The sequence below is a fragment of the Phalacrocorax carbo genome, chromosome 16, assembly GCF_963921805.1.
Source record: "Phalacrocorax carbo chromosome 16, bPhaCar2.1, whole genome shotgun sequence".
In the NCBI taxonomy this organism is placed as follows: domain Eukaryota; kingdom Metazoa; phylum Chordata; class Aves; order Suliformes; family Phalacrocoracidae; genus Phalacrocorax; species Phalacrocorax carbo.
This window is the reverse complement of record NC_087528.1, coordinates 10,669,077-10,683,729: the sequence shown is the minus strand read 5'-3', so window position 1 is coordinate 10,683,729 and position 14,653 is coordinate 10,669,077. Positions and strand designations below refer to the sequence as shown.

Here is a 14,653-nt window from a genome sequence, read left to right as displayed (position 1 = left end):
TCTTGGCTGAGATCTGGGAACACGCTCAAAGGGTGAGGCAGCTTTTGGATGCACTGAGCTGTTTTCTGTTTGAGCTGTGAAAAGCAAACATCTTTTCAAGAGAGAACATTCTGAACAGTAATTTTTTTGCATTTACAATTCAGAAAGAGCAGAACTTCACTGAAATCTGGGAGGAAAATATTGTATAATGTCGAAGGGAAACATAAATCCTCTGCAGCAAAGGCTTCACACTACTCTGAAAACAGAAGCCACAAAGTTACTACACTGGCCTAATGTGGCAGGACTGGAGATACAGGTTCTGGAAACAGCTTCATACACTCAAACACTTGAACCCCAATAAAGCTCCTTTGCCTTCCTCAAGGAGCAACTCAAAGATGAGGATCTACACAGTCACTTCAGACACCTGCTTCGAAATTCACTTCCAATATTTGCTCGTCATGGCTACAAACCCAGGCACAAACAGCGGCGATTTTGAAGACTCGGAGAACAGGCGGCTGCAGGAGGAGAACCTGTTGAGGGAGGGATGACTAATTTGCTTCAGTACTCAAATGTGCAGATTTGGAGAAAACAAAATCAAGCGGTGATTAGAGATGGGCTCAGGCTCAGGTCTGGATTTACATTTTCTTCAAAGCATGGCTGCGTTTAGATCCTAGGTATTAGGGACAAAACTCTCCTGCCAAGCTGGAACCAGCCGGAAAGCATGGTACAGGCACTTTCAGATGCAGGATTTTGGGTTAAGCACATCTCAGCTGAACGTGCAAAGCTGGTTTAGTGTGGCAGAGCTAATCTGTTGAAAGGTCTCACTCAGCATTGCTGTCCCAAAGGGAGTATATATGGGAGAACTGCAAACTCCTTGAGAGCCTTGCTGGTCATTACCCAGCCCATGTGTTGGTTTCGCCATGCGTCCCGTGTTTTGCAACTCCCAACCAGCTCCCTCTCAGCTGATTTATTTTCACGCTACTCAGCTTGCAGGAGGTGAATCAGGTCCTGTGGTTACAGAGCAGACCCATCCGCTAGTGCCTGGTGTGCAGCCCCTCACTGGCTGCCAGGAAGGGAAATCTGAAACTTTGGAGGAGGAGGGGGAAGGAGGAGAAGCAGGGTATTTTCTGGAAAGGCAAAGCCATAGCTAAACAGCATGCATGGCAAAGCAGGAGGGAGAAGATGGTGGCGTAAGAATTTAAACAAGCCACAGAGAGGACAATAGAAAAATAATACAGGAGCAATATGAATTAAATAGCATTTGTAAAGTAAATCCAGTGGGCAGGCAGGAGTAAGCGGAATAACAGAGCAGGGAGAGGTTCAGGAGCTGAAGAGACAGTAGGAAATCTTTGTGTGGTGAGGGGGACCATGTTACTGGCTCTCAAGAAATTAGAATTAGTGATGAAAATACACTCAACCATAATGGCACACTTCTGCTTACTCCTGCCTACTTCTGTTACTGCCAATATCACAGAATCATAGAATCATGGAATAGTTCGGGTTGGAAGGGAAGCATGGTTCCTATTACTCCTAAATCACTGCTACTCAGGGCTTGCTTTTCTTGGTTTTGTTTTAAATGCAAAAGTTGTGGCCTTTGGAACGTAACAGAAACCGACACACATTTAAAGAAAAATAAGCAAATCTCTCCTAAAAGCTAGCGCTAACTGCATGCCTGAAATCAAGGCGTAGGAGAACAGGGTTTCTGACGGAACAGTGTCAATTTAGAGATTGCATTCTGAAGAGTGTGGCAGCATTACAGAAGTGTTGAAAGAGGGGGCGGGGGAGCGCTGGGAGCAGAGCTGCCCCTCTCCCCTTGGACACACAGGCAGCTCTCTGAAACAAACAGCTACCCACTGAACTGGCAGCTCCTGCAGCAAGCACAATCTGGCTTCCGCCTCGGGATGTTTGCGCTGGGGTCCCAGGCAGCTCCCACCCAAACCAATGGATTTTTCTGTAGGCAGAAAAGCGAGATGTAGGTATTTTCAGTCTTAATTGTCAGATAAACAGAAAAACTCTGGGAAAAAAAAGCAATCATTATTTGGACAAGTTAATTACAAGACATAACGCCTAAATAAATAAATAAAAAAGCGGAGATGCCCGGACTTGTGCCGTGGCCACACCAGTAGGTGTACCTAAAGTCACACCTATCAGCTCGCAATGCACAAGGGAGTGTGTGAGCAGGGATGCTACCTCCGCAGGCAGCGGCGTTCATTTCCCGTGAATACTTAGACATTTAAGGCAAAGCAGTAGTTTGCCCAATGTGTGTATTTTATTTTGTAAATTTCTACACTTCCAGCTGCTGGCAAATAAACGTGCCTTTCCCCTTTCTTTCCATCTCGCAGATACCGGAGCAGGGTACAAGACAGGACTGACACAGGCGGTTAAGCAGAAGGCCAGGCATGCTCTCCTCCCTCGTGTCCCCCAGAGGCAGTGGGGAGCACAGCCCCTCGGCAGGGCCAGCTGACTCAGCCCAGGTAAGAGCCGAATCACCTTCCGCAAGCACCTGCCTCTCCGGGAAGACTGCAAAGGGAGACAACACTCCTGGCTACACTATTCTTAAATTAAGCGCCTCAGCTAGCTAAAAGACATACAGATTAGGGAGGCTGGGTGAGGCGTAATCTTGTCCAAGGAGTCTAAGGTGGAGTAAGGATTAAATCTATGCTCTGTGATAGTGCTAAAACCATAGCTTTAGGGTACCAAGGATCATTCTCCCAAATCACACAGCTTGGTTTTCATCAAGCCAAGGGCCACAGCATCACAGTGGCAATGGTTCCTGTGCTCTTCTCTCACCATTCCCCCCCCTCCAAACACCTTAAAATGTTAAGCAACCCAGCCCATGCAGACAGGAATTCGTGTTTTACTCTTTACATGTCAAACTGAAAAGCAAGGAAGGGAACGATGTCTGGACCCAAGCAGCCTATTGAGAGGATCAAAAAGGTAACACAAAGCACAAAAGATGGCTAAGAAACACAGATCATTTGCCATCCCACACAGCAAAGCTGTCTCAGGACCTGGGGACCCAGGCAGAGGATTTAGTGCCTAAGCCTCGAGACTCCTCTGGGTTGCAGGCATTAACTCATGCTAGCGTGCCTGGGACCGGATAAAGCTGCAGTCAAAAACAAAAACCTCTAAAGAGGCCTCAGCATATTGTTGTTTTGGGGATAGTCCTGTGCATTTCATCCACAAGAATTAGTGTTTTCTTTTCATTTCACAATAACCTAGGTATTTAAAATGTCTGCCAAAAAGTACTCGGAAACCCAGCGTTTAATCTGAGGACTTTTCAAGAGGACCAGTTGTTTATTTCTACCATCTAATGAACATTAATTTCCTGTTTTAGAAAACGTAATTTATGCCACTGGTGAAGCTGATATTCATCTTGATGCATATCCTCTTGGCTGGCTTAGTTTTTCATTTTCTCCAGTTCCTCCAGCCTGCATGCACTCTGCAACCTGTAGCCCCAGTCTGTGCCATCAGGAGTTCTTCAAACATATTCGGAAGTTTCCAGTAGACGTCGGGAGAATCTGATAGCAGAGGGGACAGGTCCGAATCTATTAGTAGTCACTTCTCGTAATAAAAACAAAGCTGAAGAGAATATTTGTAACACTGATCTGAAAACAAGAATGTATTTTCCTTTCTGCTTCAGAACTTAGACAAAACCAATGCAAGTTAACACTAAACAAATCCAGCCCTTGCCAGGATAAACAAACATTTGCAGTGTTGTTTGCTACATGCCTGTCATGAAATAAAGACACTGACATGCATTTTAATGCAACTCTCCTACAAATTGTGAAAAAATAATTGTGCACTGTGTATTCGTTGCTAGGTTACTGGAAGGGAAGAGAATATTTTTGCAGGCACGATGAACTAACAAGGTAAATAATTCAACTTAATCATTTGCAAATTTCACACTTAATTTTCAACAGCAGGTCTTTTCAGAGCCCAGATCAACCCCAGAACTGATGACAGCGATTTTTCAGAGCAAGGCTGACAAGCTCCTGCGAGCCAGATTTGGCCCATGGGGTAGTTTTTATAGGACAAACCTTCCCCCCTGAATAAAATGGCAGTTTGACTAGAAAAAGGGCAGTGAGGTTTGCCCAGTTGTTATTAACAGCACATGAATTCTCATTTCTTCTTAAACTCTCTCGCTAAATGAGTGACGCCTTAGCAAATATTGCAGCATTAACAGAGACAAAAACTAAGGGAGCCCTCTGTACATACCCAATCTGTCTGCGACATTCTGGGAGGAACAGCACTAATTCTGACTAAAGCAGATCAGGGATTGTCTAACTAATCCATAAATTCCGACATTATTACATATTTGCTTAAGGAAAAACAATGGATCAGATCATGAAATCAGATCTGTGCTGCTCCACAAAGCAGGGTCCTTTGTGCTGCTCTGTGGCAGTATTTGCAGGGCAGACGTATCCAAAGGAAGGGATAAAGGGCCCTGCATCCCCCTGACCCTTTTAGCACCACCCAGCTCAGCAGCATCCTGCAAAGAGACCCAAAGCTGAGATGAGAATCTTTCCATTTTGCAAAGTTTCCTAATGACAAACAACACATCTGCTGAAAGAGATTCTGGCTGGATTCTTTTGGGGTTTGTTTTTTTTTTTTGGTTGTTGGGGTTTTTTTTAGTTCAAAGACTGTTTTGGCTGTCATGGCTTTGTTAAGTCAGATCACACTCTCATTTAGGTGCCTACAGCTCTCACCACAGAAATGCTCCGCTGATTAAGTAGCGGACTGAGGAAGAGGCAAGTTAGGTTCTGTCAAAGTCTCCACCCAGTTCCTTGCATGACTTCTGAAAGTCACTTATCTATATTATGATGCTGAATTTAGTTGATGAAGAACTCTGAAAATCAACTGACAAAAATTCATGGTGCTCTGCCAATTTACTGTTGCAAGAGCAGTGGCAAAGACAAAACAACATGAAAGCTTGAGGGGATGGTAAGGCCTTGCGGAGGTTAAAAGATCTTAATCTGAAATGTCCCAAGGACAGTGACAAGCCGGGAGATCTAATGAAAACTGACAAGCAATGACTAGCAAATTAGAAAGTATCTTTACTCAGAAACACCACGAAGCCAGAATAAATTTTAATATCTTTAGAAGATGCTATGGTGACCCAAACTCTCTTTCTTTTAATGCTTTTGGGCGAAGTCCTTGAAGCGGTACTGAAGTATCACTAGTATTCACTAGGCACTTGTGCTCCCATGAACAACGGGAGAAAGCCTCTTGTTATGTATCAAACATTCTCACTGCTCTCTTCCTAAGTCTCATGCTGACAAGACTGGGTTGGGCGTTATGTGGACCCAAATGCTGAACAGAAACAAAGATCTGTCAGTCTGTACTTCTTTCCCCTGACACTGACCTATCTTATCCTAGCTAACAAGTCTAAGCAGAATTCTGGGGATCTCATTCACCATGTGGATCAGATGTTTTTAAATTATCCTTCTTTTAGAATGCAAGAATGAGATTACTTTCTTCTGTACAGGAAGATTTATCTCTTACCAGTTTACAGTCATCTTCCTTCTTCTGTTTTAGCCAAAAGGGATGGACCATTTCAAGGAAAAAAAAAAAAAAACCAAAAGTAGAACTAACCCCAACGGTTTATTATCTTTGTATCTCTAGTTCTATCTCATTTCATGCCTCCCTCACTTCACAGCACTATAACCTTTTTGAATTGCCCTCTGTGATACCCACTCCTTCACTGTTGACCATTGCTCACTTATTCATTGCTTGTTGGATCAGCTGGGCCCTTGCACAATCAAGTCTTTGTTATGCTTTCAGACAGGCTGCAAGTCACAATATTGAAGCAGCACAAGGACTGTTTCCTCTGCTGGTATTCTTCTTCCCTGGCATTTAGGAAGACAGCATCCTAAACACATGAAAATGCATATGAAGTAATTACGACAATAATTCATACAACAGCTCTCATTTAACAGGCTACACAATGTCTTTTCCCTTTTAATTGTCAGAAGAATATGGAATACCCAAAAGTCTGAAGAGTTTTTGCAAGTTGGTCAACTGAGAAACAAGAATTTCCTTCTTTGAAAAATGCAGCAGAGCTCAGGTTTATTTAATGAATCGGTAGATGATGGCTGGCGATACAGTTAGTGGGGATCCTAGAAGAGCCGCTCTCTCCGACCAGTTAATTGGCCCAAACAAAATGGAATGTAGTTTTCTAACTAATAAGCACTGACAATAATGAAGAGCAACTGCAGGGATGGTGGGAAGATAAAGGAATGCACATACCAAAGTTCTGCAACAGTATGAAATGTCAAAGTTCAAGTTTACACGCCTAATAACTGCAACTGGCACACGGGTTGTTGGGTGCATACATAAGCTGAGAACCCAAGATGAGAACAGTGAAAAATTACAACTTTATACAGTTGGAGGTTTTAAAACAAAATGAAACTTCTCATACGCATATTCAGATACCCCAGTATTTAAATACCTGCAGGATCTGCTTCTAGGCCAATGCTATCAATGGAGTTGGACACCTATATATCCTTGAACTCTGTTTCAATAGGCAGAATATTGGACATAGCACAAGAAGCAATGTTAGCAAAATGCTATTTTTAGTTTATTTCACTTGAAGTCAAAATGAGGATCTTGGCTTCCCAGATGGTGAAATTAAATATCTCTCTCTTGCAGTAGAAAAAAAGAAGTACCTTATTTGGGAAGGGAAGGTTTAGATAGAAGTAAGTAAGTAAGTAGCTGGGTTGATTATGGAAAGAATAAGAGTATTCAGCAGAAGTAGATGAGTAAGGATTTTGTCACAGGGAGGGAGAGGCAGTGTCTTTTGTGTGTGGTAGTTTATTGCAGGCTCTAATGGCATCAGGATGATGTTACCAGGGAGCCTCTGCACAATGAAATAATTTACTGTCATCTCTTATATCCTGCTAGCACAACAATGTAGTCTCCATAGACCTACTCCTAAAACAGTTTTGATAGCCAAATTCTATCTGTCGGTTATGCCACAGAGGATGTCATAACCTTACCTGGAAAAAAAACAAACTTGACACAATTGTAAGTTTATTCACACAAAATTATTGTGAATTGGTAATGTCCTTTGAAAGGATTATTATACAGACAGATTTGCTCAGGTCCAAAGGGCTCCAGACCTTCCTTTCCCTCTCACACGCCCCACTGCTGGCAGCCCCCGCAGCCCCTGATGCTGCATGGGGCCACAGCTCCTTCTCAGCTCCCCTGAAGCCAGGGAAAAGCTGCGGTGCTGTGCAGTCCTGAGAGCCTGGTGGTGTCATCACCTCCCACTCCCCCCAGCAGCCCACGCTTCCTCCAGTTGGGCTGAGTGGCCCAACGTGAGGACATCGCTATCATGAGTCTGGACTTGACAGATGAGCTCACACGGGGGCCGTGACTCCATCCCTCCTGCAGCCCCGGAGCCACAGGCACCACTGGATACGATAGTAACAAGCCATACCAAACAGATACCGTTTGCACAGCTTGTTGGCTTGTTTCCTCATAGAGCTGGCGGTCCCCATTTTAGCAGCATATTTGTCAGGCTGTTCAAAGGCCTTCCTGCCCTCGAGACCAGTTACATTCAGAAGAGAAAGTACATAAAAATGGAGTAACATCTTTTCATTGACAGAGGACAGTTTCCTGTCTCTGTTCTGCTCACATCTGGTCAACTTTCTGTCAAAAATTACATCTTCGCTACTCTTTTACAACACACAGCCAACAGAGCTGTAAGGGAGTAAGCTTCTCGCTATACTAGCCTTTGTATTACCAGCAGTATTATTAACTTAAGTGAAGCTGTAAAATCTGTTTGACTGGAGGTGCATGAACCTGAAAGAACTTTGAATTTCATAACCCAAGGTGAGTTTGAAGACTTGGCATTTACAGGAAAATGGAAAAACGGTCTTTGCTTGACAATTAAACAAAATTTAGATGGCATTAGTCGCAATAAACTGTACTTGAAGACCCACTTTTCAGAGTAAATTAGTATTTTAAGAATGATATAATAAGATACAATAAGATATAATAAGATGTCTTCTATAGGGTAGCATAAATATTCAAAGAACCTATTGAATTCTATTTTCAATGAAGATGTATTAAGTAAACGTTGCTGTATTCTCCAGAGCTATACAATTCTTGTAATCTTTTCTTCAGAGACCTTTGGCTAATTCATAACTCAAAATGTTGCTCATTTCCCTTCCTCTCTGTATGTCATATAAAGATGTGCATCCAATACATTGTCTTGTGGATCTCTGTATATTATACACATCCCAGCTCCTGTTACGTATACATTCCTTTGTAGGGGTATGATTTATTTCTTCAAGCACTTTCCCATCTTAAAATGTCAGATGCTTCCTGTACGTATATACAAAGAAGTTTAAGCTCCCAAAGGTACTGAAGTTCAACAAAATTCTGACTGTGGACAGTATGAATTTACCAGTGAATCTTTGGGAAATACACAATTCCACCTACTTTCCTCAGCTTCCTAGCATAACTTTATTTCTTAAGTGCTTAACACTTCAGTCATCAAGAAGATCAAACAGAGGCATGGTTTTGAAAAACAAAGAACTTAACCTGAACTTTCTAAAGGTTTATTCTTCTTCAAGTAGAAGCTTTGATTCTCAAGGGTTATCACTTGTGGTGCACAGGAACTTGTCAAGATTAGGAAAATGGGATTTCAAGGCTAACTTCTATTTCCATTATCTGAATCTTGCTATCTTTTGTAAATAAGATTTTTTTTTCCCCCTAAATAACTTACTTATAAAGCTTTTGGGGTAAGTAAGGAAAATACCATCATTACTTTACTGGGTTTCAGATTGGTTACTTAATAACAAAACCAAACCTTATTAACCGAGGTGGTTAGACCATACTCAGTTGCCTATCGCTGTATTCTCCAGCAGATTTCACCAGCTAAAAAGTAGTTTCTTTTATTTTATATTTAAAATACAGCATTATATAGAAGCATTCCTTTCAGAAAAGATTGCAAATAAAACTCTAACTCGGCATAAGATTGCTCAATTATTGAAGCCCTAGGCAAAGAAAAACCTGCCCTGATCTTGTTCAGTTCTGAGGAAGAACTGTGCCTCTCCCTTGCCACTGCCTTATCTCCTGCAGTCTTAATCCATAAAAACACACTAAACATAAAGGTACCCTTCAGAGGCTGAACTCCAGCAGCTGAGACAATGGCTGAAGCAGAACAGGGAAAACCTACACCCAGTTGCAGTGTGGCCCAGCAGCCTGGTGAGAGGACGTGGAATGAAAGCGCCCCAGGAGTGGGATGACTGGTGGTGGTCAAGAAGAGTGTATGCTTGGAGGTGTGGCCGGGTACTGAAATGAATGGGATCTTTCTAGCTTACCCACAAAGGTACCTAAGTCCAGTACCCCTGTTAACAGAATATTTGTGACATTTGCGAACACATTAAAACGACCACTGGCTTTTTCAGACTGACTCATTTAAAAAGAAGAAACAAGCAGCAGCAGCATCCTTTGTAACGACAGCTAATGTTTCAAAGGGAGAAATGTATCGCACAGCAGTTCTTCTCTAAAGAGCAACAGCATTTTTCACTGAGGTTATTCAAGCTCAATATGTCTAAATTATAAGATGTTTTCTTCAGAACAATTAGGTCTGCAATTGCAGCCAAGCATTTGAAGTCTTGAGTACACAGGGAAATTGGCCCAAATAACTCTTAGGTACTAGTCCCCACCAGCAATAAGGGCTCTGAAGGCCGAAGGAAGGCATTAGCAACACTTGTGCAACCAACTCCCTTAACAGGGTGTACGCGTGTAACTAATTGGAAACCAGTAAACAATTCTGGTATTAAAGCACAAAGCAGATAATCTCGCTCACACTACTTCAGTCATTTTATTCTCATGTGGCTGACTGGAATAAAACTGTTTCCCTCATGCAGAAAAAGATCTAGGGGATATAATAGATCACAAGCTGATCAGGAGTCAACAGTGTCAAGCCATTGTGAAAAAGGCAAACACTGCACTAAGCTGTGCAAACAGGAGTATGGCTTGCGAGACATGGAAAGTAATCCTGCTCTGCCCAGCACTGGTACAGCCCCAGCAGGAACACGAGGTCTGGCGCTGGGTCTCATTCTCCAGCGGAGATGCAAAGTGCCCAGAGAGAAACCAGAAGAGAGATGAGAATAAAGAGAGGTCTAAAGCAGGACCAGCGAGGAAGGACTGAATGAATCAGATGTTTATCACCCAAACGAGAGCGGGATAGGGGGGAAACTTAACAAAAAATTGCAAATACATAGATCGTGGCTGTGGAGAGGAAAGGAACGACTTATTTTCTGTGGATAAGGAATAACGGATTTGGGATGGAGTTTGCAAGCCCTATCAGGCAAAGAAAGGGTTAACATAGGCATTAGCAAGAAAGCAGCTGAGGAGGCACACAGCTGCAGGGGATAAAAACACTCGGGAGAGGGCTATCAGAGGACCCCTTAAGGAGGGGGCTGAGGGAGCCTCTCAGGGCAGAGGCACAGGCTTAAGGGATGTTGGGCTGTGTCCTTCATAAGAGAGTCTAGTCTTATCTTTGGCAGGTTACTGGCCTTCTCGGTTCTATTGACTCAGTGTGTTTGATTATGAAATGGGTATCTTTTCTAGGCCTGTGAAAATGCAGGATAGGGTGCTGATGGCTTATTTAAAAAAAAAAAAAAGAAAAAAGCCGAGTAGAACTTTTCACATCTGGCCTAAGGCAGGAGGAAAGGAGGATAATTTTTGCCTAAGGGAAAATATTTAAACTCCTGCTGCTAACAGAGGACTTAAACTGAGGACTGTACCTTGGGAGCTGAAGGTTTTAGCCTGTGGAGGGAGAGAGATAGCAAGAAGCTTCTGTATAAAAGGGAAAAGTTAGGCAATAGGCTTAGGCCCTATTGCCCTAGGCTCTGAAACTGGGGAGATGACAGGCTAGGGGGAAAGGATCTTTGCCTGCTGAATTTGAGGGGGCTTTGAAACCACAGCAAGATCTGGGTTTGATATTAAGGAAATCTTTCTAAGGGTAAAGATAGTGAGGGCTGTAGTAAATTGTCTGAGGACATTATGAAGCCTCCATTGTTGGAGGAAAGCCTCTGAGAACAGGCTAGTAGGTATTTGTCAGGAATGACAAAGCTGATTCTGCGTCAGGATGACAGGACCACTAGATGAGCTTCTGAAGTCCCATTCTGCCCCATTGCACTATAATGAGAAATACTGCATCCCTGCTCAACTGTGGTGTTTTACAAAAATATCTGAGTATTTCTGGAAGCTCAAAGCATTCTTTGAATAGAAGTGGTTTCAAAACCAGCTCTAAGCTGAATATTTTACCTACTTTGTTGAATGATCCTTTCAACATGGCGTACTCTGGAAATACTTCAGTGCTGTAGCTTGTAAATTCAGTGACAAATGTGTTAGAAGAAAGCTCTATACTCGCTCATTCTGTCTTTCCGATAAAACTAAATTAAGTTGTGCACTTGCTCCACAACACAAACAGGTTTGTTTGTAAGGATACTCTTTTACCCCTTCAGTTGCAGTTTGACTTTTTCAAAAAGAAACTAAACCCAAGACTCCTTGGCTGATCACCCTAGTGATGCCCTGCGCAAGCAGTCCTTTTTTCATCTTTTTTTTTTTAACCTCCTAATGAAATCAGTTGAGATTTGTCCTCACAAGTCAGTAGGTCTAAGCTGTCTATACCATAACTGTGTGGGTTTTAAAATGACAAAGCTGAATGTAAAGAAAGCAAAATAACTTTCTAGCTGTCTTTCCACCAAGATGAAGATTTCTATTCGATAGCTAAAGCCTCCAGAATTTGGAAGTTTTAGTTCACAGTAATGATCCTTAAGAGGTTGTTTCATCAGAAATAAAAATTAAACCTAAAAACTAGTATGAGACACGTCTTTGATTCTGTAATGCTTTTAGCTCTAAGTGCTCTGTGTGCTGCTCCCCACCACTCTGAAAAACCTTTAAAGCAATTGAAAGTACAACTAGAACCAAACCATTTTTGCTTCCTTCTAAAGGATTTTGTCATGACAGTGTTAGCAGACCTCTTTCCATTCTGACCCACAATTAAAGAGGAATAAGCTTGCAACAATGGACTATATTTTGAAACTATTTAGTTGCCCAGGAACACAGAAATGCCTGCTAGATTTTCAAAAGCCATCAGGTTACAGCTCTCACAGTGGCAGTCAGATAGTTTTTGCATGCTTGTGGGCCTTTAAAAGTCTGTCCAAAATGCTCCCAAATGAAAATCACATTTTAAGTAGACGTTTGTATTTAATTACTTTCTGTGGTCAGCTACAGAATATAACTTAGAAAACAGTTCTGGTGGTTTTGATTGGTTCTTTATTTTCTTTGGGGAAGGAAGCAAGGGGTTTGCTCTGCATTTTGTAGACTGCTTCGCATAATGAGGCACCGGTCCCTGACTAGAACTTTTGTTGGGTTCGCTGCAAGTAAAGCAATACTTTGCTACACTTTCTTAGATAAAGCAAGACATGCAGGCAATGTAAAAGTGCTAGCAGCCTTTGTTGCCAGAAAAAGAAATGATCATATTTTAGCAGTGCTGTTCACAGAGAGATTAAACTTAGGCTGGATGGAGAGAAGCTGTGTAGATAATTTGAAATAGATTCCGAGGCTGAATTACTGCTTGGCTGTCTTCCTCACCTCCTCAGTTCTCAGATTTGTGTGCCAACAAACATTTTAAGATAACTCTGCTCTGTTTGCTCCTTGAATTGTCTAGCTGTTTAACAGGCTCTTCAGAGAAACAAGGGATAATCTCAGGATTTTCCTCAACAAAGATTGCTTTGTGGAAATTTAAAAAATTCTGAATAGGTTGTTGTATAGGCCCTGGTCTTGCGATTCCTTTTAGTTGTGAGTACTTTCAAGGGAATAAGTGGTTGCACGGTCATAGTTTCAGTAAGTAAATGATCAACGATGATATCATTACCACCAACACTTTCCCATTTTTAAAGGTTATTAAAAAATAAACAAGGCACTGGTAGCACCGTTCTTGACCAACAAAAGTGCTGACTGGAGAGATACAAGTAAAAAATGTAATTAGAGAACAGGTGGGAAACCGCAGGCACCGTTTATTTAATGAATTAGTGCCTCCGCAGCCAGGACCTCCAGCCCTGCCACAGCCTGAGCAGCGCAGCCCGAGCTAGGCTGGGGGTGATCCCGCCCCCGCGGCGAGGAGGAACGTTGGAGAACTTCACACCGAGGCAGGGCAGCCTCCGGCCGAGGCGGTCTCCTCGCACAGGCGACACGGCCTGCGGTTCGCGGCCAGGCTCCCGCGGGCCAAGGCCCGGCCGCGCGCCTTCCCCTCAGCGTCTCGCTGCTCGCCGCCCTCCCAGACTGTCGCGCAACACGGCGGTGGCGCTTCCGGCCTTTCCAGCCGCCTCATCTATCGTCGTTCCTCCCGCCGGGGCGGGGGGCTCGCCCCGGTGCGCGGGAGGCCTGAGGGGCTGCCGCGGCGGGCGGGCAGCCGGGGGGCGTCCCCTGAAGAGAAAAGGGAGGGGGGGGGGGCTGGTAGCACGGCGGTACGTGTGAGGCAGCCACCTTCCCCCCCACACAGACCCTGCCGGGAGCCCCGGCTCTTCCGGGGCGCTCCGGGACACCCCGCCGAGGAGCGCCCCCCTCACCCCCTCCCCGCGCCCTGAGGGGCGGAGGCGGCCATGGCGGAGGCGGGGAGGGCCGGCGGGAGCCCCGCCGCGGCCCGCCGCCCCGGGGCCGTGCAGGTGGTACGTGTCAGGCGGGCCGAGGCGCGGGCGGGGGGCCCGGCGGGAGGTCGGTCTGTCGGTCGGTCCGTCCCCAGCGGCCCGGGGAGCTGGCCCCGGAGCTCCTGCCGGTGCTGCGGGGGAGCGGCGGGGCTTTCCCGGAGGGGCTTTGGGCCGCAGTTTTGTGCTGGTCGGCCTTGCGGAGCGACGGGCCGCGCACGCTTGGTCACGGGGAGGTCGAAAAGATAGTTTTACATTTTTCTTTACCATGCTCCTATCATTTGTGACTCCCTGTAACGATGGCAGGGTTTTTTTTTTTCCAAATTAGTTTTCCTTTCACAGATGTATACCCGTACAACTGATGTGGTTTGGCAGCAATTTCGATGTAGCAAGGCAAACATCTAAAAGGCAGAAAACATACAGGTCAATGAGCAAGTAAAAACGATGAAGAGATCCTGAAGAGAGGTCGAAGTTTGTGGCCTGAAAACCTTTCTGGGTTTATCCGAAGTATCGCATATATAAGATTTGACAAAACTACTGTGTTTCTGCCAACAGCCACGAGTTTCTAAATGGTTTGGGATAGTGACTCATATGAAAACTTCATTTACAAATAACAGTTTCTGACTTCTGTAAGCTCTTCAGCAGTGTTAAAATTATTTTAGTAATTTATTTTCCACATTTAGATATGGAGGCAGGTAGAGGTTAAATTGAACTGAAATGTGTGGAAACTGGAATTAACGTTCCTTTTGGAGTCATTTGTTACCTGTATCCTCAGGAGAGGATGGCAGTGGTAATGCCAGAAATAAGACATTTTTTTGATGCAAAACATTCAGTTGCACAGTTTCTGTCACTCATTTTTTTTAACCTCACATTTCTCCAATCTTATGATGGATGCATTGTTTTCCAGTGGTCTAGCTGAGGGAAGAAGGGAGGGTTTTTTGGTTGAGCAATACATTTGTAGAAGACAGTGGACTGAACTACCTGTTAACCGTTTCACATTC

The 14,653-nt window shown here is 44.0% G+C and overlaps 1 protein-coding gene across 6 annotated transcripts in view; it reads left to right on the top strand.

Moving 5' to 3' along the window:
• The first annotated feature begins 13,133 nt into the window (after positions 1 to 13,133).
• Positions 13,134 to 14,653, top strand: part of B3GNTL1 (UDP-GlcNAc:betaGal beta-1,3-N-acetylglucosaminyltransferase like 1) — a 135,162-nt gene continuing 133,642 nt past the window's right edge. For 3 of the 6 annotated variants that reach the window (XR_010375452.1, XR_010375453.1, XR_010375454.1), the window contains exon 1: positions 13,134 to 13,676. Coding sequence is in view for 3 of the 6 variants with exons in the window: in XM_064467150.1 (XP_064323220.1) it covers positions 13,611 to 13,676 (66 nt within the window). In the remaining 3 variants the exon portion in view is untranslated. The remainder of the gene's footprint in view (positions 13,677 to 14,653) is intronic. The other 3 variants (XM_064467150.1, XM_064467149.1, XM_064467147.1) reach the window with 2 other exon arrangements.